Source organism: Hemitrygon akajei, chromosome 9 (assembly GCF_048418815.1).
Source record: "Hemitrygon akajei chromosome 9, sHemAka1.3, whole genome shotgun sequence".
Classification (NCBI taxonomy): Eukaryota; Metazoa; Chordata; class Chondrichthyes; order Myliobatiformes; family Dasyatidae; genus Hemitrygon; species Hemitrygon akajei.
The window spans coordinates 155,605,810-155,625,616 of record NC_133132.1 but is presented as its reverse complement, the minus strand read 5'-3'; the positions used below and the strand labels follow the sequence as shown (position 1 = coordinate 155,625,616).

The window sequence follows — 19,807 nt, the reverse complement described above, 5'->3', positions numbered from 1 at the left end:
AATGATATTTATCTCAAGATGGACCCAGTGAGAACACCAGCGAGCATGCAGCTGGACACCAACACATCTATATCACTTTTGCCAGAGCATATATACTGCAAAAGGAGTATTAAGTGACTATACTAAATTAACCTTGCGTCGTTGAACATGTATTGAAGACATAATTCCATTTGTGGGAGTGATTCAAGTGAAGCACAAAGATGATAGCCGGATCATTTCCCTGGTGGTAATGCAGAGCTCAGAACTGGTTTGGTAAGAACTCAGTGAAGATTTGCAGCTCACAAATCTAAGGCAGTGTTCTGCAGAAAGTGTAGGATAGATATGTGTTAGTCTGTATACAGGCTATGGAAACAAATTGTCCACCTGGAAACCATAGATGCATGCCAAATTTTCATCAGCCCTAACTTTTGCACTAAGCCTTGAACAAAGTACTTGAGAATGAGCTGGATGATCAAACAAGACATTCAGTCGCACTTAGAGAGCAGTGACTCGGCAGCTCCTATTATTATTCATTATTCATTAAGGGCCTGTAGGTGAAGAAGGTCAGAAACTATAAATTTCTTGGCACTATCATATCAAAAGATCTATCGTGGGACCAGAACATAAGTGCCATCACAAAAAGGACACAACAGCGTCTCTACTTTCCTAGAAGTGTGTGTAGATTTGGCATATCAATTAAAACTTCGATAAATTTCTATCGGTGCACAGTGGAGAATATTCTAACTGGTCGCATCACATCCTAGACATAAAACACAACAGCACAGGAACAGGCCCTTCACCCCATCTAGTCTGTACTGAACCATTAATCTGCCCTAATCCCATTATCCTGCAATGGGACCAGAGCCCTCGATACCCGTCTCATCTATACACCTATTGAAATTTCTCTTAAATTTTGAAATTGAACCACATCCACCAGTTGAGCTGGAAGTTTGTTCCACACTCTCAGTGAAGTTCACCCTCATGTTCTCCCTAAACATTTCACTTTCACCCTTAACCCACAACCTCCAGTTGTAGACTCACGGAACCTCAGTGGAAATAGTATGCTTGCATTTGCTCTATCTATACCCCTCATAATTTTATATAGCTCTATCAAATCTTCTCTCAATCTTCTACATTCTACATTCTAGGAAATAAAGTCCAAACCTATTCAATTTTTCCTATAACTCAGGTCCTCAAGACCTTGTAAATTTTCTCTCTGTACTCTTACAATCTTACTTACAACTTTCCTGTAGGTAGACGATCAAAACTGCACACTATACACCAAATAAGGCCTCGCCAATGTTTTCTAGAATATTAACATAACCTCCCTATTCCCGTACTCAGTACATTGATTTATGAAAGCCAATGTGCCAAAAGCTTTCCTTACAACTCTTTCTATCTATGATGCCACTTCCAAGAAATTATGGATCTGTATTCCCTGATTCCCCCTGTTCTACCACACTCCTCAGTGCCTAACCACTCACCGTTTAAGATCTACCCTAGTCGGTCCTCCCAAAGTGCAACGCCTCACACTGGTCTGCATTAAATTCCTTCCGCCATTTTTCCAGCTGGTCCAGGTCCTGCTGCAAACTTTAATAGTTTTCCTCCCTGTCCACTACACCCCCAATCCTGATGTCACTGCAAATTTGCTGATCCGCTTTACCGCATTATTATCCAGATCATTGATATAGATGACAAACAACTACAGAACCAGCACCAGTCTTTGTAACATTCCACTAATCACAGGCCTCCAGTCAGAGAGGCAACCATCTACTACCACCCTCTGACTTCTTCTGCAAGCCAATGTCAAATTTACTACCTCACCTTGAACGCCAAACAACTGAACCTTCTTGACAACCTCCTATGCGGGACCTTGTCAAAGGCCTTGCTAAAGTCCATGTAGACAACATCTACTGCTTTGCCTTCATCAACTTCCCTGGTAACTTCCTCGAAAAACTCTATAAGATTGGTTAGACATGACCTACTGCGCACAAAGCCATGTTGACTATCCCTAATCAGTCCCTGTCTATCCAATTATTTATATATCTGTTCCCTTAGAATACATTCCAACAACTTTCCCACTACTGATGTCAAGCTCAGTGGCCTATTATTTCTTGGCTTATTCTTAGAGCCTTTCTTGAACAACAGAATAACATATTCTATCCTCCAATCCTCCAGCACCTCACCCATGGCTAATATATCTGTAGAAGCCCTGAGGTTTCTCCTTCAGCTTGTCTGCCTGAGCAACCTCTTGTCTTTTTTTAAACCTCATGATTTCCTTCGTAAGTGTTGCCTCCCACTCCTTATACTCCCTCCCCTTGCAGCCGTATCAAACCTTTCTGCTAGAATATTACTCCCCACCTCTCCAGCTCAAGTACAAACTGTCTCTTTTGTACAGGTCCCACCTTTCCTGGAAGAGAGCCCAATGATCTAAATACCTGAAGTCCTCCCTCCTGTACGAACTCCTTAGCCACGTGTTAAACTGGGTGATCTTTCTATTTCTGAGCTCACTAGCACGCAGGTCACAATCCTGAGATCACAACTCTGAAGGTCCTGTTCTTTAACTTACCACCTAACTCCCTGAACTCACTTTGCAGGACCTCGTCACTCCTCCTACCCATGTCATTGGTATCTACATGATCCACAACCTCTGGCTGCTTGCTCTTCTATTTAAGAATGCTGTGGACTCAAAACGAGAGGTCCCTGACCCTGGCACCTGGGAGGCAATATACCATCTGGGAATCTCGTTCTCGTCCACAGAACAACCTTTCTGTTCCCTCAACCAACGAATCTTCTATCGCTACAGCTCACCTCTTCTCTTACCTTCCTTTTTAAGCCATAGGGTCAGACTCAGTGCGAGAAACCTGCCCTCTGTGGCTTCTCCCTGGTAGGTCGTTTTCCCTAGCAGTATCCAAACAGTATACTTATTATTGAGGAGAATGGCCACAGGGGTACTCTGCACTGGCTGGCTGTTCCCTTTCCCCTTCCTGACAGTCACCCGGGTACCTTCCTCCTGCAACTTAGCATTGACAACATCCCTGTAGCTCCTATCTATCACCTCTTCATTCTCTCCTACGAGCCAAAGGTCATCGAGCTGCAATTCCAGCTCTTTAACACAGTCTCTAAGAAGCTCAGTGCACTCTGGGCAGATGCAGTTATCAGGAAGTTCCCACATTTCACACAGGGAACACACCACCCACTCTGGACCTATTTTCAGCGCACTACCTATGTACTAACAAAAAAAAGCACTAGAAACTTACTTAGAGCCCACATCTATACTTGTCCAAGCCTGTTGAGCCAAGGTCAGACCATTCTGAAGTTCAAAGTTCAAGGTAAATTTATTATCAAAGTACATATATGTCATCATATAGAACCCGGAGATTTGTTTTCTTGCAGGCGTATTCAGTAAATCCAAGAACTGTGGCAGAACTCAGATCATTCTTGAACTTATTGAATTATAACACACTTCTTTGCCCATCTGTTAACCCTTGCTACATTCACGATACAGTAATTGGTTTGCACAGTATCAAGATGCATTACAGAGGGCTTATATCAGACAACAGTCCTCTGTTTGTTGCACACAGCTTAGAGCTCTTCCTGAAATGAAGTAGGATCGACCATATTTTGCTCCCACCGTGTCAGTGGTGCACCAGAAGACAGCTCGTACTGTGACCGAAAGGATACCAGTCAAGTTGTTTTTGCAACATCAACTTCACACTCAACCGGACTCCCTCAAGCCTAACTTGATCCCCACTAGTTCAAGCAATAATTGCAGTAATTGACAGATGATTTGAGCTGACCAGGCCTGCCCAAATATTTCATGTTGGAAATGAGGTGACGATCCAGGGTTTCTGAAGCTGTCATGAAGTATAAGGGACCTTTGAGCTGCAATATAAAATTCAAAAACAGGCGTATTTTGACACCATTAGTAAACAGTTTCCAGATAAAGTCATGCTCATGTACAAATATACTCCTTCTGAAATTGTGGGAGAACCTTTTACACAGAATCTGCCCTCATTTTATTCTGTAACAGTAGGTGCCAGAGAGACTTGACCTTTAAATTGAACATATTGTATATGTGTTTTGTGAGTTAGCAATAAATTCTATAAGTGGATAGAATACCCCCTGAATTTGTTCTAGGATTTGTCTAGTTATGTTTTGTGTTCTTATAATCTGTGTGCTCCTGTTACAGGATGGTTAATTTAATGGGAGTTGCAGCGCACATCTCCTTTTCTCTCTCTCTGTTATAAGTGAGGTTATTAGAGAGACCTGTAAGTTTTTATCCCCTTTTATCAGGGGACTCAGCTATGGCCTGTAAAGGAAATGTCATAGTGAACATAAGACGATAAACGCTATGGAAAGTGTTCATACATGATACTATTTTAAACAGTAAGGATTACACACTTCCAAACACATATTTAAATAGGGAAAGGGTAAATTCTAATTTGCTACCAGAGCTTCTTCCTGCAGTGTGATTAGCATTTATAAGCCATGAATGGCGAAGGTGACGTACAAAGTGGAGAGTTGCTTGGGACGGAGAGAAAAAAATCTTCTCGCTGCCTGAACTGGGATAGAGTTCCGCTTGTCCTCACTTAGCAGCCCATGAGCCTTCATGTCTAACACATCACACTCTGCAGCTTCTGTTATCTTCAACAGGACCCTACCACCAAACATATCTTTATCTCCTTCCACAGGGAACACTCCCTCTAGTTTCCCCTTGTCTTTTGTACCTCCCCACTTATCTTCCTCCTAGCTCATATCCCTGACAGTGGCAGAAGTTCCACACCTGCCTATTCACCTCCTCCCTCACCTCCATTCGGGGTCTTCCAGGTGAGGCAACACTTCACATGCCAATCTTTAGGGGTCTTCTTCCGTATGTGATGCTCCCATTGCAGCCTCCTCTGCACTGGTGAGACCGGACGCAGACTGAGGGGCCGCTTTGTCGAGCACCTCAACTCCATCAGCAAAAAAATATAATTTCCCGGTGGCCAACCATTTTAATTCCTATCCCCCACTCCCGCACCGAAATGTCTTCTGCCATGATGAGGCCATTCTCAGGTTGGAGGATGCACACCTCATATTCCATCTAGGTACCCTTCAAATCTGATGGCAGAGACATCAATTTCTCCAATTTCTGGTACATCCCCCCCCCCCCCCACTCCAACTTACCTCTTCTTCATTTAGAAACATAGACAATAGGTGCAGGAGTAGGCCATTCGGCCCTTCGAGCCTGCACCGCCATTCAGTATGATCATGGCTGATCATCCAACTCAGAACCCTGTACCTGCTTTCTCTCCATACCCCCTGATCCCTTTAGCCACAAGGGCCATATCTAACTTCCTCTTAAATATAGCCAATGAACCGGCCTCAACTGTTTCCTGTGGCAGAGAATTCCACAGATTCGCCACTCTCTGTGTGAAGAAGTTTTTCCTCATCTCGGTCCTAAAAGGTTTCCCCTTTATCCTTAAACTGTGACCCCTAGTCTTTCCTCATTCTGTCTTCTCACATCTTCTCCTCACCTGCTTCTCATCGCCCGCTGGTGCCTCTCCTCCTTTCCTTTCTCCCATGATTCTCTCCTCTCCTATTCGATTCCTTCTTTTCCAGCTCTTTGCCTTTTCCACTTCATCCTCCTTCCCCACCCACCTGGCTTCACCGATCACCAAGATTTCTAACGGCCTCCTCCCCCTCCCAATTCGGACTTCTTCCCGCATCCTTTCCAGACTTCTCCGCCCAAAATGTCCATTGTTTATCCTTTACATAGATGTTGCCTGACGCGCTGAGTTCCGACAGCATTTTGTCTGTGTTGCGGAGAGAAAATAATAGCTTAGTTCCTATTTCCCTAAATCTCATGTGATCGGGGGAAATATGTCGACGCACATTTGGACTTCTATCTGCAGAATCTGCACCTGAAATAAAATAGACAAGAAACCGATCTATACATTGGTATCGGAACGGAAAATTGCGGTTCATTTATTTTATGACTGGAAGCGGAGGGACGAAACCTGAATCGTATACATGGAAAGTTCTGAAAGTAATGAGAGCGGAACTCAGGCAGTACCCAGCAGTTTAGGACTTCAGGGTTGTTAAAGATCAAAGCGGAAAAGGAATTTTAGCAAACAGCGACAGTGCCAGGGAAGTACGTTTCTCATATCCTCGTTCAATCACTTGGATACTGAGTCCGTTTACCTACACAACGACCGGGACCACAAAAAACAACAGAAGTTCATAAGTCAGACGGAAGTTTGCATTCTCCTTGGTAACGATACTCTGCGGACAATCCGGAACTTGCAGGTACGTGTGTTTTCAAGGGGAGTAGGGCAATTGATTCGTTTATTACAAAACTGCAAGGATTCACCTGTGTTTTCTGGTCTATAACAGTACAGGGATATCTTAGAAAATCATTATCATTTCAATCTGTAAGCTGATTTTAAAGCAGTATTTTTGATACTGATAAATGGCCTTAAGGTTGTATTTAAATATTTAAAAGATGTACATCAGACGTTTCAGATCAAGTTAATAAGTGAGTAGCTGTTGGAAGCCTGCAAATGAGGAAAAGCTAAGAACTGGTCCAACAGCAAAATGTGCAAACAACATAATTAGGTTATATTTATTTGTATTAAGGACAGTGTAGAAAAAGTATAAAAAAAGACATTTTTGTCATTAGCTAATGAACTTTAATATAGATAAATAAGGAGAAGAGACTGTACAAGAATTGGAATATATATTCTGGGGTCACTTTATTAGTTACACCCACTCTTTAAGGCAAATATCTAATCAGCCAATCATGTGGCAGCAACTCAGTGCATGAAAGTATGTTGGCATGGTCAAGAGGTTCATTGTCATTCAGACCAAACATCAGAATGGGGAAGAAATGTGATCTAAGTCACTTTGATTTTTGGTGCCAGATGGGGTGGTTTGAGTATCTCAGAAACTGCTGATCTCCTGGGATTTTCACAGACAACAGCCTCTGGAGTTTATAGAGAATGGTGCGAGAAACGGAAAAAAAAAATCCAGTGAGTGTCAGTTCTGTGGCCAAAAATGCCTTGTTAATGAGAGAGGTCAGAGGAGAATGGCCAGGCTGGTTCAAGCTACTGGAAAGTGACGGTAAATCAAATAACCATGCATTACAACAGTGGAGTGCAGAAAAGCATCTCTCAACACACAACACATTGAACCTTCATGTGAGTGGGTCCCAATGGCAGAAAAGCACGAACATAGACTCAATGTCCTCTGTAATAGGTACAGGGGGTACTTAATAAATTGGCCACTAACTGTCCGTTAAAATGGAGGGGGGGGGGAGAGGAAAAAAGACAAGGGAAGTGAAATGTAACAGTTCAGGTTAGTAAAGATATAAATAAGCAAATTTATTTCGTGAGGACTAGAACCTTAAGCACAAAAAATGTCTTGAAATTGTTGGAAATCTTCTTTAGAACACACAAAGTATTCTCCATTGGAATTCCTAAAAAGAAAGTCTTCTGTACAATTCTGATCTCCATGTTAAAAACAGAATATATCATAATTTAAGAAAATTCAAAGAACATAATTAATTTGCAAGATATGGTCACCATTCATAAGGCAAGTATTTATTGTCAACCCCTGATGTTTGAAGCAATTGTTTTCTCGACAGTTTTAGAGAACAATTGTCAGTCAAACTTACTGGAGTCACAATCTTTTTAATAGGGATGGCAGATTTCCTTTCCTACAGGTCAGTTATGAGCCAAATGGGTTTTTGAATCCAATAGTTTTTTGTTTGATAGGTTTTTTCCATTCAAGGTTCATTAATGTTTGCCTGGTGTTATGGTGAAATTCAATTTTAGATCAATAGTTTAGGCCTCTGGATGCTAATCCCTAAACATTTTGCTACCCTACTGTAAACATTGTAATAATAGAACTGAGAGGTTATACTAATCTGAAAATATTGAACAGGCTGGGTCTTCTCTGGCACTCCGAGATCAAAGTTCAAAGTAAGTTTATTATCAAAGTACATATATATCACCATATACAACACTGAGATTCATTTTCTTGTGGGCATACTCAATAACTCCATAATAGAATAACAACCAATGTAAAACTGTACCACCTTGGGTGCTCAATCAGGGTGCAAAAGACAACTAACTGTGCAGATTCAAAATGAAAGAAAGAAATAGCAATAAATATCGAGTACCCGTAATGAAAAATCCTGGAAGGTGAGTCCATAGCTTGTGGGAACAATTCAGTGAAGGGGCAAGTGAAGTTATCCCCTCTGGTTTAAGAGTCTGATGGTTGAGGGGTAATAACTATTCCTGAACCTGGTAGTGTGAATCCTGAGGCACTCTACCTTCTTTCTGATCACAGCAGTGAGAAGAGAGCATGCCCTGGGTGGTGGTGATGATAAATGCAACCACACTCTGTGTAGATCTGCTCAATGGTGGGTAGGGTTTTACTTCATGATGGACTGGGCCATACCCACCACTTTTAGTAGGATTTCCAATGAGAAAGATTTAGGTGGGCAACCAAATCCCAAGAGACTTCTACTGTTCAAAATCTCCAACCCGACAAGCTTCTGACCAAATAGCACAAAAGGACCTTCAAGGCTTGCCCATCATCCAGAGTTTAAGGTCTGTGCTGAGAGTTTGCCATCCATACTTGTGATTCTCAATGGTACCTATCTATGAGAGAGGAAAGATGGTGTGAGTCCTGTAATAAAAGCAAAAAAAATCTTCTTACAACAAGTGAGGAATACTCAACTTTCTGGCGTGGAAGACAAACAATAGAGGTGCAGTATTTTAAGTATTTTGTTCTATGACCAGTGGTACATTCATGGGTTAGAGAATATACAGAATTGGATTTTCTGAAAACTGCCCTGGAATACTCTGAAGGGATTGAATGAAGAAGCACACATTCTGTATGTAGCCACAACACTGGTAGAGGTAGTAGAGTAATTTAATATGATGATTTAAGAAGGCACTTGGGATGTTTATTTTATTTAAACAGCCAAGGCACAGAATGTAAGAGCAAAGACATTATGTTACCTTAATATTTAGATCATAACATGATCTACCAATCAGGTTCCTTAAAGGTTAATTGGCAGGTTGAGTTGGTAGGGAGGAAGACAAATGCAATGTTAGATTTATTTTGAGAGGACCAGAATATAAAAGTGAGGATGTAATGTTAAGCCTTATAAGACACTGGTAAGGCCTCACTTGGAGTGCTGTGAGTAGTTTTAGGCTGTTTATCTGAGAAAGGATGTACTGACATTGGAGAGGGTTCAGAGGAAGTTCATGAGAATGATTCCGGGAATGAAAGGGTTACCATATGAGGACCAATTGATGGCTCTGGGCCTGCTGCCTGTACTCCATAGAATTCAGAAGCATGAGTGAAGATCTCATTAAGACCTGTTGAATGTTGAAATATCTCAATAGAGTTTCCTATACTGGACCAAAGGGCACAACCTCAGAATAGAGGAACATCCAATTAGAATGGAAATGAGGAGGAATTTCTTTAACCAGAGATTGGTGAATCTGTGGAATTAATTGCCACAGGCGGCTATGGAGGCCAAGTCATTGGCTATATTTAAGGCAGCAGTTGATAGATTCTCCATTAGTCAGGGCATGAAGGATTTTTGGGAGAATGCAGGAGATTGGAGCTGAGAGAAAAATGGACTAGCCATGATGAAATGGTGTTGCAAACTCGAAAGGCCAAATGGCCTAATTCTGCTCCCAGATTTTATAGACTCTATGGTCTTGATCATGACTATCATCCTGCTCCCTACATTGTTACTGCACTGAAGATGAAGAGGAGACTGTTGAGAATACTGTCAGGATTGGATAACCTATGGTTATTTTCTAGGGAACAGAAAAAACTGAGAGGACACAATTGAAGTGCAGAAGATTTACAAAGGGCTGTGGTAAATCCTTTGTACTTAGTTTCCCTTGGCAGAAACATCAAAAGCCAGGTGATAGAGTAGAAAGGAGATGAACTTTCACTCAGAGGGTGGAAGGAGTCTGGATTTTGCTGCCTGAAAGGGTGGTAGAAGCAGGAATCCTCAACATAATTTAAGAAGTGCTTGAACTTAAACTGTGGTGACCTGCAGGCCACAGAGTTAATGTTACATTGCACTGTTTTGACCAGCATGCATGATGGCCTGAATGGGTCCCGAGTAAGGGATTTGGCCCAAAATGCTGACTGTACTCCTTTACATAGATGCTACCAGCGTTTTTTGTGTGTGTTGTTTGGCTTTCTACATAATGACTTTTCCATGATTCTCTAAAAGGAACACAAGGATAGGATGCACTGAGGCAGAAGGCTGCTTATGCGAGCTGCTGTGGTGAGCTTCCCAAACTTTCCAGAGCCCTGGTATGGGGAAAGGTAGTAACTGGGAAACAGGTGACATTCATCATTAGAAGTATTGCCTGATTTCAAGTAAACAGGTTGCTATGATGTATTTCTATTAGTAAGACTCCACAATCAGATTCCCAGGTTAACTTTTCATTTAGTCCCGGCTAATGTCAATAGACAATAGACAATAGGTGCAGAAGTAGACCGTTTGGCCCTTCGAGCCTGCACCACCATTTTGAGATCATGGCTGATCAATTACTATCAATACCTGGTTCCTGCCTTGTCCCCATATCCCTTGATTCCCCTATCCATAAGATACCTATCTAGCTCCTTCTTGAAAGCATCCAGAGAATTGGCCTCCACTACCTTCCGAGGCAGTGCATTCCAGACCCCCACAACTCTCTGGGAGAAGAAGTTTTTGCTTAATTCTGTCCTAAATGACCTACCCCTTATTCTCAAACCATGCCCTCTGGTACTGGACTCTCCCAGCATCTGGAACATATTTCCTGCCTCTATCTTGTCCAATCCCTTAATAATCTTATATGTTTCAATCAGATCCCCTCTCAATCTCCTTAATTCCAGCGTGTACAAGCCCAGTCTCTCTAACCTCTCTGCGTAAGACAGTCCAGACATCCCAGGAATTAACCTCGTGAATCTACGCTGCACTTTCTCTACAGCCAGGATGTCCTTCCTTAACCCTGGAGACCAAAACTGTACACAATACTCCAGGTGTGGTCTCACCAGGGCTCTGTACAAATGCAAGAGGATTTCCTTGCTCTTGTACTCAATTCCCTTTGTAATAAAGGCCAACATTCCATTAGCCTTCTTCACTGCCTGCTGCACTTGCTCATTCACCTTCAGTGCTCCCTCTTTAATTTTTTTTTTCACCCAAGTCATCTCCTTCATTATAAGGCATCATTTCTTGGTCATTAAATTTGGTGTTCGGGTTCAGCAATGGATTACTGATGACCCCTATGATGCGTTTGGTGTAATATTTCATAATGCTGACACTATTGAAATTGTGATTGAATGCCGGGCTTTCCTTTTTGGGGTTACTAATGCCTTTCCCTTGGACAACATCGGTGGCATGGAGAGGGGAGACTTGCAGCTTGGGCAACTGCTGGTCTTCCATAAAAAAACCTTGCCCAGGCTTGTGCCCAGGAAACTTTCCGAGGCGCAAATCCATGGTCTATCGAGACTAATGGAGGCCTACTGATGATGAAGTCAACGGAACGGCAGAGACTGATACAGTTTGGTACCAGCAGCATTGCAGGAGTCACCAGTCAGCATTGAACTCAATGAAGGACTTGCCTTAGGGGCTCCAGCTCTGAATTTTTTCCCTCGGGGTTTACTTCTTCATGAGTGGGTACAGTTGTAAGGCAGTGGAGGTTTGGAAACTGGAGTTTCTTTCTCCTAGATGAGCTGCCAATCACATCTAATGAGCCCCATATATGTGTGTATATACACATACACCCACTCACTATAATTCACAGTTTTGTTCATGCTTGCATTGGATTGCTACCATAAAGTTAAGAAATTTTACAGCATATGCAGGTGATATTAATCTGATTCTGATCATTGTGGAATTGTGATTGAGCGCAACGTGGAGCAGACCCATTTCTAATCTGCCTATGTTTTTTATTTCTGTTCTTCAATGATTTAGGTGGAAAACAAATTGACTCCCAATCAACATGAGCACTTTTCCAAATAAATTCATGTAAGATTGTAGAATTATACAGTAAATGTTGGGTTTTGGTATGTATTTATCCGTATCTTGCTGTGAGAATGTTTAGTGAATGTTCATTTGTGAGGTTGGTTGCATAACCCATTGTTGATAATGTTGCAAGACAGAAACTGCTTCTCTTATCAGAGGAAGTAAAAGATTTTAGACCATAAGATATATGAGCAGGATTATACCATTGAGTCTGCTCAGCCATTTCGTCATGACAGATCCATTTGCCCTCTCAGCCCCAATCTCCTTTCTTCTCCCCATATCCTTTCATGTGCTGACTAGAACTTATCCACTTCTGCCTTAAATATACCCAATGACTTGGCCTCCACAGCCGCCTGTGGCAACGAATTCAATGGATTCAACACTCTCTGGCCAAAGAAATTCCTCCTCATTTGCGTTCTAAAAGGACGTCCCTCTATTCTCAGGCTGTGTCCTCTGGTCTTAAACTCCCTCACCATAGGAAACATGCTCTCCACATCAACTCTATTGAGGCATTTCAACATTTGATAGGTTTCAATGAGGTCACCCCTTTATTTCATGAATATTCCAATAGCTTTTCTTCATGTTGTCAAAATAATATAGTGGGTTCTTTGTTTAATGACTTGTTGGTGTGATTTATATGTTGTATAAATGAGCTCCTTTCCTCCTCTAGTTCTACAGAAAGCTCTTTAGCTTGTGTTGAGGCTGAATTTATAAAGAATCTACAGCAACAGATCTACTATCTGGAGCTAGAAGCCAATTTCCTATATCCTTTTCTCGGCACGATTGTCCCATTAGTATATTAATATCTAATAAATATACAAAGTGTTTCTTTTAATACCTTAACTAAATATACTCGTGAGCAAACGAGAAAGTCCATCATCCTTCAGCCGAAGGTGGAGTCAGAAGCAGAGACAATGTCACGGAAACTGCGGGTAAAGTTAAAATTGTTTGGAAATGTATTTAAATCATTGTTGCTGTGCATAATTTCAAATGTAGTGTTGATGAAACTGCAGAGAGGAAAATGGATAAAGCTGATATTTTCATGTGTGGAAATAGGATGTGAGGCGATTGCTATTCTTTTCCTCTACACACCTCAGTAAGAAATGTATAAAATTCTAAAGGGATTGGACAGGCTGGATGCAGGAAGATTGTTTCCGATGTTGGGGAAGTCCAGAACAAGGGGTCACAGTTTAAGGATAAAGGGGAAGCCTTTTAGGACTGAGATGAGGAAAAACTTCTTCACACAGAGAGTGGCGAATCTGTGGAATTCTCTGCCACAGGAAACAGTTGAGGCCGGTTTATTGGCTATATTTAAGAGGAAGTTAGATATGGCCCTTGTGGCTAAAGGGATCAGGGGGTATGGAGAGAAAGCAGGTACAGGGTTCTGAGTTGGATGATCAGCCATGATCATACTGAATGGCGGTGCAGGCTCGAAGGGCCGAATGGCCTACTCCTGCACCTATTTTCTATGTTTCTAAGATACAAAGTACATTTATTATTAAAACATGTATGCAGTGTACATCCCTGGGGTTCATCTTCCCATGGACAGCCATGAAACTAAGAAAAATATGGAGCCTGTACAAAGAAAAGCATCAACCCCCGCCCCCCCCCCCCACTGCCATGCTCAAAAAAATACAAATCGCACAAAAAGCAAAAAAAAAAGAAAGGAAAACACAGAATATGAAAAAGCAACCCACAAAGTCATCGTTGAAAGAGTGTCCGGGCATATTCAGTTCAGTCTAGCGCTGTGTCATTCATTATATGCAGGCTGCCCCAATCAAAAATCGCACAAAATAGCAACAGAAAAGAAAGGAGTGACCAGAAACGAGAAGCACATCATAACGTGAGCTACAGAGCGCGATCCGCAAACTCTCGATTCAGCCTTGCCCAAGGCCCAGAACTCCAGCTCCATCCTCCAACACACTGAAGGAGAGAGAGAGATCATTTGAACGCAGGGACCTTCCTCTGGGAGGAGCGAGCGAGCTGGAGAGAGAGACTGTTACATGCAGAAACCTTCCTCTAGTAGCAGTGAGTAAGAGGCTCCTAGACTATCCTGGCTGTGTCAGTAGGATGCTTCAAAAGCCCTGTTTAAAAAAAAACACTCAGAAAATGTGCAGTGATAATAGATGGAATTGAGCTAAAAGGGTTATGAATCAAATTCTACCTTTGAAAAGCCAGCCTTATAGCAAAATGAGTTGGGGGGTGTCTGTCGAAGTACCACTATGGAAGCTGTATAGAAGCATAAAAACTAATCCCAGGTTTAATCAATTATCTTCTACTATTGTTCAATAAAATCACAGCTTTTGCATCCTAATTTAGATTAACACACACAAAACGTTGGAGGAATTCAGGAGGACAGGCAGCATCTATAGAAAGCAATAAATAATCAATGTTTCAAGCTGAGACCCTTCATTAGGATTTCATTAGTACCTTGTTCCTACTTTTTCTTGATTTATTTATCCTTGATTATCAAAAGAGCAGGATGGGCTGCCTTAACGACTATCATCCGGTAGCACTTGCATCGAGACGATGAAATGCTTTGAGAGGTTTACTAGGGCTAGAATTAACTCCTGACTCAGCAGGGACCTGAACCAGTGCAATTTACCTATCACCACAATAGGTCTATGCCAGATGCGATCTCATTGGCTCTTCACACGGCCTTGGATCACCCTGCCAATACAAATACAGGAAGCTGTTTCTTGACTCTAGCTCAGCATTTAACACAATCATTCCTGTATTTTTGATCAAAAAGCTCCATAAATTTGGCTTCTGTACCTCCCTCTTCAACTGGATCCTCGACTTGCTCACCAGAAGACCATAATCTGGGCAGATTGGAAACAACATCGCCACCTCGCTGACAATCAACATTGCCGCACCTCAGGGATGTGTGTTTAGCCCTCTGCTCTACTCTCTCTACACCCATGACTATGTGGCAAGATATATCAGCTATTTGAGTGGTGTCGGAACAACAACTTAGAACAGAAAAGTGAATATGAGGGAACATACATCAGTCCTCGTAGAGGGACCAGAAGTGGAAAGAGTGAGAAATTTCAAGTTCCTGGGTGTCAATATCTCTAAAGATCTCACCTGGACCCACATATTGATGCAGCTACAAAGAAGACATGACAGCAGCTATATTTCATTATATGTTTGAGATGAATTGGTATGTCACCAAGAACACTTAAAAATTTCTACAGATGTACCATGGAGATCCTTCTAACTGTCTGCATCGCCATCTCATATGGGGGTAGGGGGTGCTACTGCACAGGATCAAAATAAGCTGCAGACAGTTGTAAAATAAGTCAGCTCCATCAGGGGCACTTGTCTCCATAGCACTGAGCACATCTTCAAGTGCTAAGCCTCAAGAAAGCAGCATCCATCAAGAACCCCCCCCCCCCCATCATTCAGGATATGCCTTGTTGTCATTGTTACCATCAGGAAGGAGGTACAGAAGCCTGAAGGCACACACTCGATGATTCAGGATAGCTTTCTCCCCTCTGCCATCTGATTTCTGAATGAACATTGAACTCAAGAACACTACCTCGCTAGTTATTTTTATTTTTGCACTACTTATTTAATTTAATTATTTAATATAAATATACTTACAGTAGATCACAGGTTTTTTTCTCTATTATTATGTATCACATTGCACTGCTGCCACAATGTTGATGATATTATCCTGATTTTGATGTGATGTTGTGGTTCTGTAAGGTATTGATCAGACCATATTTGGAATATTGTGAGCAGTTTTGGGCCCCATATTAAGAAAGAATGTGCTGGTATTGGAGAGAGTCCAGAGGAGGTTTATGAGCATGACTCCAGGAATGAAAGTGTTAAATATGGAGGAGCATTTGAAGGCTCCAGTCCTGTACTTGCTGGAGTTTGGAAGAATCAGTGGGGATCTCTTTGAATCCTATTGAATATTGAAAGGCCTAGATGGAGTGGACATGGAGAAGGTGTTTCTTATAGTGGGAGAGACCTGGATCAAAAAGCACAGCATCAAAATAGAAAGACGTCCCTGTAGAACAGACATGAGGAGTAATTCTTTTTAGCCAGAGGGCAGTGAATCTGTTAAATTCTTTGCCACAGAATGGAAGCAGGTCATTGAGTATATTTAAAGTGGAACATAGAACATAGAATAGTGCAGCACATTACAGGTCCTTCGGCCCACAATGTTGTGCCGACCCTCAAACCCTGCCTCCCATATAACCCCCAACCTTAAATTCCTCCATATACCTGTCTAGTAGTCTCTTAAACTTCACGAGTGTATCTGCCTCCACCACTGACTCAGGCAGTGCATTCCACACACCAACCACTCTCTGAGTGAAAAACCTTCCTCTAATATCCCCCTTGAACTTCCCTCCTCTTACCTTAAAGCCATGTCCTCTTGTACTGAGCAGTGGTGCCCTGGGGAAGAGGCACTGGCTGTCCACTCTGTCTATTCCTCTTAATATCTTGTACACCTCTATCATGTCTCCTGTCATCCTCCTTCTCTCCAAAGAGTAAAGCCCTAGCTCCCTTAATCTCTGATCATAATCCATACTCTCTAAACCAGGCAGCATCCTGGTAAATCTCCTCTGTACCCTTTCCAATGCTTCCACATCCTTCCTATAGTGAGGCGACCAGAACTGGACACAGTACTCCAAGTGTGGCTTAACTAGAGTTTTATAGAGCTGCATCATTACCTAGCGACTCTTAAACTCTTATCCCTCGACTTATGAAAGCTAGCACCCCACAAGCTTTCTTAACTACCCTATCTACCTGTGACGCAACTTTCAGGGATCTGTGGACATGTACCCCCAGATCCCTCTGCTCCTCCACACTTCCAAGTATCCTGCCATTTAATTTGTACTCTGCCTTGGAGTTTGTCCTTCCAAAGTGCACCACCTCACACTTCTCCAGGTTGAACTCTATCTGCCACTTCTCTACCCACTTCTGCATCCTATCAATGTCTCTCTGCAATCTTTGACAATCCTCTACACTATCCACAACACCACCAACCTTTGTGTTGTCTACAAACTTGCCAACCCACCCTTCTACCCCCACATCCAGGTCATTAATAAAAATCACAAAAAGTAGTAGTAAAATCACAGATCCTTGTGGGACACCACTAGTTACAACCCTGCAATCTGAATGTACTCCCTCCACCACGACCCTCTGCTTTCTACAGGCAAGCCAATTCTGAATCGACGTGGCCAAACTTCCCTGGATCCCATGCCTTCTGACTTTCTGAATAAGCCTACCATGTGGAACCTTGTCAAATGCCTTACTAAAATCCATGTAGATCACATCCACTGCACTACCCTCATCTATATGCCTGGTCACCTCCTCAAAGAACTCTATCAGGCTTGTTAGGCACAATCTGCCCTTCACAAAGCCATGCTGACTGTCCCTGATCAGACCATGATTCTCTAAATGCCCATGGATCCTATCTTGGAATCTTTTCCAACAGCTTTCCCACCATAGACGTAAGGCTCACTGGTCTATAATTACCTGGACTATCCCTGCTACCTTTTTTGAACAAGGGGACAACATTTGCCTCCCTCCAATCCTCCGGTACCATTCCCGTGGACAACGAGGACATAAAGATCCTAGCCAGAGGTTCAGCAATCTCTTCCCTCGCCTTGTGGAGCAGCCTGGGGAATATTCCGTCAGGCCCCGGGGACTTATCCATCCTAATGTATCTTAACAACTCCAATACCTCCTGTCCCTTAATATCAACATGCTCCAGAACATCAACCTCACTCATATTGTCCTCACCGTCATCAAGTTCCCTCTCAGTGGTGAATACTGAAGAGAAGTATTCATTGAGGACCTCGCTCACTTCCACAGCCTCCAGGCACATCTTCCCACTTTTATCTCTAATTGGTCCTACCTTCACTCCTGTCATCCTTTTGTTCTTCACGTAATTGAAGAATGCCTTGGGGTTTTCCTTTACCCTACTCGCCAAGGCCTTCTCATGCCCCCTTCTTGCTCTTCTCAGCCCCTTCTTAAACTCCTTTCTTGCTACCCTATATTCCTCAATAGACCCATCTGATCCTTGCTTCCTAAACCTCATGTATGCTGTTTTCTTCCACCTGACTAGATTTTCCACTTCACTCGTCACCCATGGTTCCTTCACCCTTCCATCCTTTATCTTCCTCACCGGGACAAATTTATCCCTAACATCCTGCAAGAGATCCTTAAACACCGACCACATGTCCATAGTACATTTCCCTGCAAAAACATCATCCCAATTCACACCCGCAAGTTCTAGCCTTATAGCCTCATAATTTGCCCTTCCCCAATTAAAAATTTTCCTGTCCTCTCTGATTCTATCCGTTTCCATGATAATGCTAAAGGCCAGGGAGTGGTGATCACTGTCCCCCAGATGCTCACCCACTGACAGATCTGTGACCTGACCCGGTTCGTTACCTAATACTAGATCTAGTATGACATTCCCCCAGTCAGCCTGTCAACATACTGTGACAGGAATCCATCCTGGACACACTTAACAAATTCTGCCCCATCTAAACCCTTGGAACTAATCAAGTGCCAATCAATATTTGGGAAGTTAAAGTCACCCATGATAACAACCCTGTTATTTTTGCACCTTTCCAAAATCTGCCTCCCAATCTGCTCCTCGGTATCTCTGCTGCTACCAGGGGGCCTATAGAATACCCCCCATAGAGTAACTGCTCCCTTCCTGTTCCTGACTTCCACCCATACTGACTCAAAAGAGGATCCTGCTACATTACCCACCCTTTCTGCAGCTGTAATCGTATCCCTGACCAGTGATGCCATCCCTCTTCCCCATTTTCCCCCCTCTCTATCCCTTTTAAAGCACTGAAATCCAGGAATATTGAGAATCCATTCCTGCCCTGGTGCCAGCCAAGTCTCCATAATGGCCACTACATCATAATTCCATGTATGTATCCAAGCTCTCAGTTCATCACCTTTGTTCCTGATGCTTCTTGCATTGAAGTACACACACTTTAGCTCTTCTACCTTACTACCTTTATACCCTTTATTCTGCTGCTCTTTCCTCAAAGCCTCTCTATACGTTAGATCTGGCTTTACTCCATGCACTTCTTCACTGCTCTATCACTCCAGGTCCCATCCCCCTTGCAAATTAGTCTAAACCCTCCCGAACCATGCTAGCAAACCTACCTGCAAGGATATTGCTCCCCCTCGAGTTCAGGTGCAACCCATCCAATCTGTACAGGTCCCACCTTCCCCAGAAGAGATCCCAATGATCCAAAAATCTAAAACCCTGCCCCCTGCACCAACTCCTCAGCCACGCATTCAACTGCCATCTCCTCCAATTCTTACCATCACTATCATGTAGCACTGGCAGCAATCCTGAGAACGCCACCCTTGAGGTCCTGTTCTTCAGCCTTCTGCCTAGTTCCCGAAACTCACACTTCAGGACCTCATCCCTCTTCCTGCCTATGTCGTTGGTCCCAACAGGTATCACGACTTCTGGTTGCTTTCCCTCTCATACCAGGATGTCATGCACCCGGTCAGAGACATCCTGGACACTGGCACCCGGGAGGCAACAAACCATGTGCTCTCATGTCCACAAAATCTCCTGTCTACTCCCCTGACTATAGAGTCTCCAATGACGACAGCTCTCCTCTTCTCCGTCCCATCCTTCTGCACCACAGGGTCAGACTCAGTGCCAGAGGCCCTGCCACCATGGCTCACACCTGGTCGGTCGTCCTTGCCAACAGCATCCAGGACGGTAAACGTATTATTCAGGGGGATGGCTACAGGGGTGCTCTGCACTACCTGTCTACTCACCTTTGCTTTCCCCCC

At 43.0% G+C, this 19,807-nt stretch overlaps 1 protein-coding gene across 2 annotated transcripts in view; it reads left to right on the top strand.

The window, feature by feature from the left end:
* Positions 1–5,842: 5,842 nt before the first annotated feature.
* LOC140733681 (uncharacterized) overlaps positions 5,843–19,807 on the top strand; it is a 52,809-nt gene continuing 38,844 nt past the window's right edge. Inside the window, exons 1-5 of one of the 2 annotated variants that reach the window (XM_073057365.1) lie at positions 5,843–6,270; positions 10,232–10,285; positions 11,960–12,013; positions 12,681–12,773; positions 12,864–12,942. In XM_073057365.1, coding sequence (XP_072913466.1) covers positions 11,988–12,013; positions 12,681–12,773; positions 12,864–12,942 — 198 coding nt within the window. In that variant the 5' untranslated portion in view covers positions 5,843–6,270; positions 10,232–10,285; positions 11,960–11,987. The remainder of the gene's footprint in view (positions 6,271–10,231; positions 10,286–11,959; positions 12,014–12,680; positions 12,774–12,863; positions 12,943–19,807) is intronic. The other variant, XM_073057364.1, reaches the window with a different exon arrangement.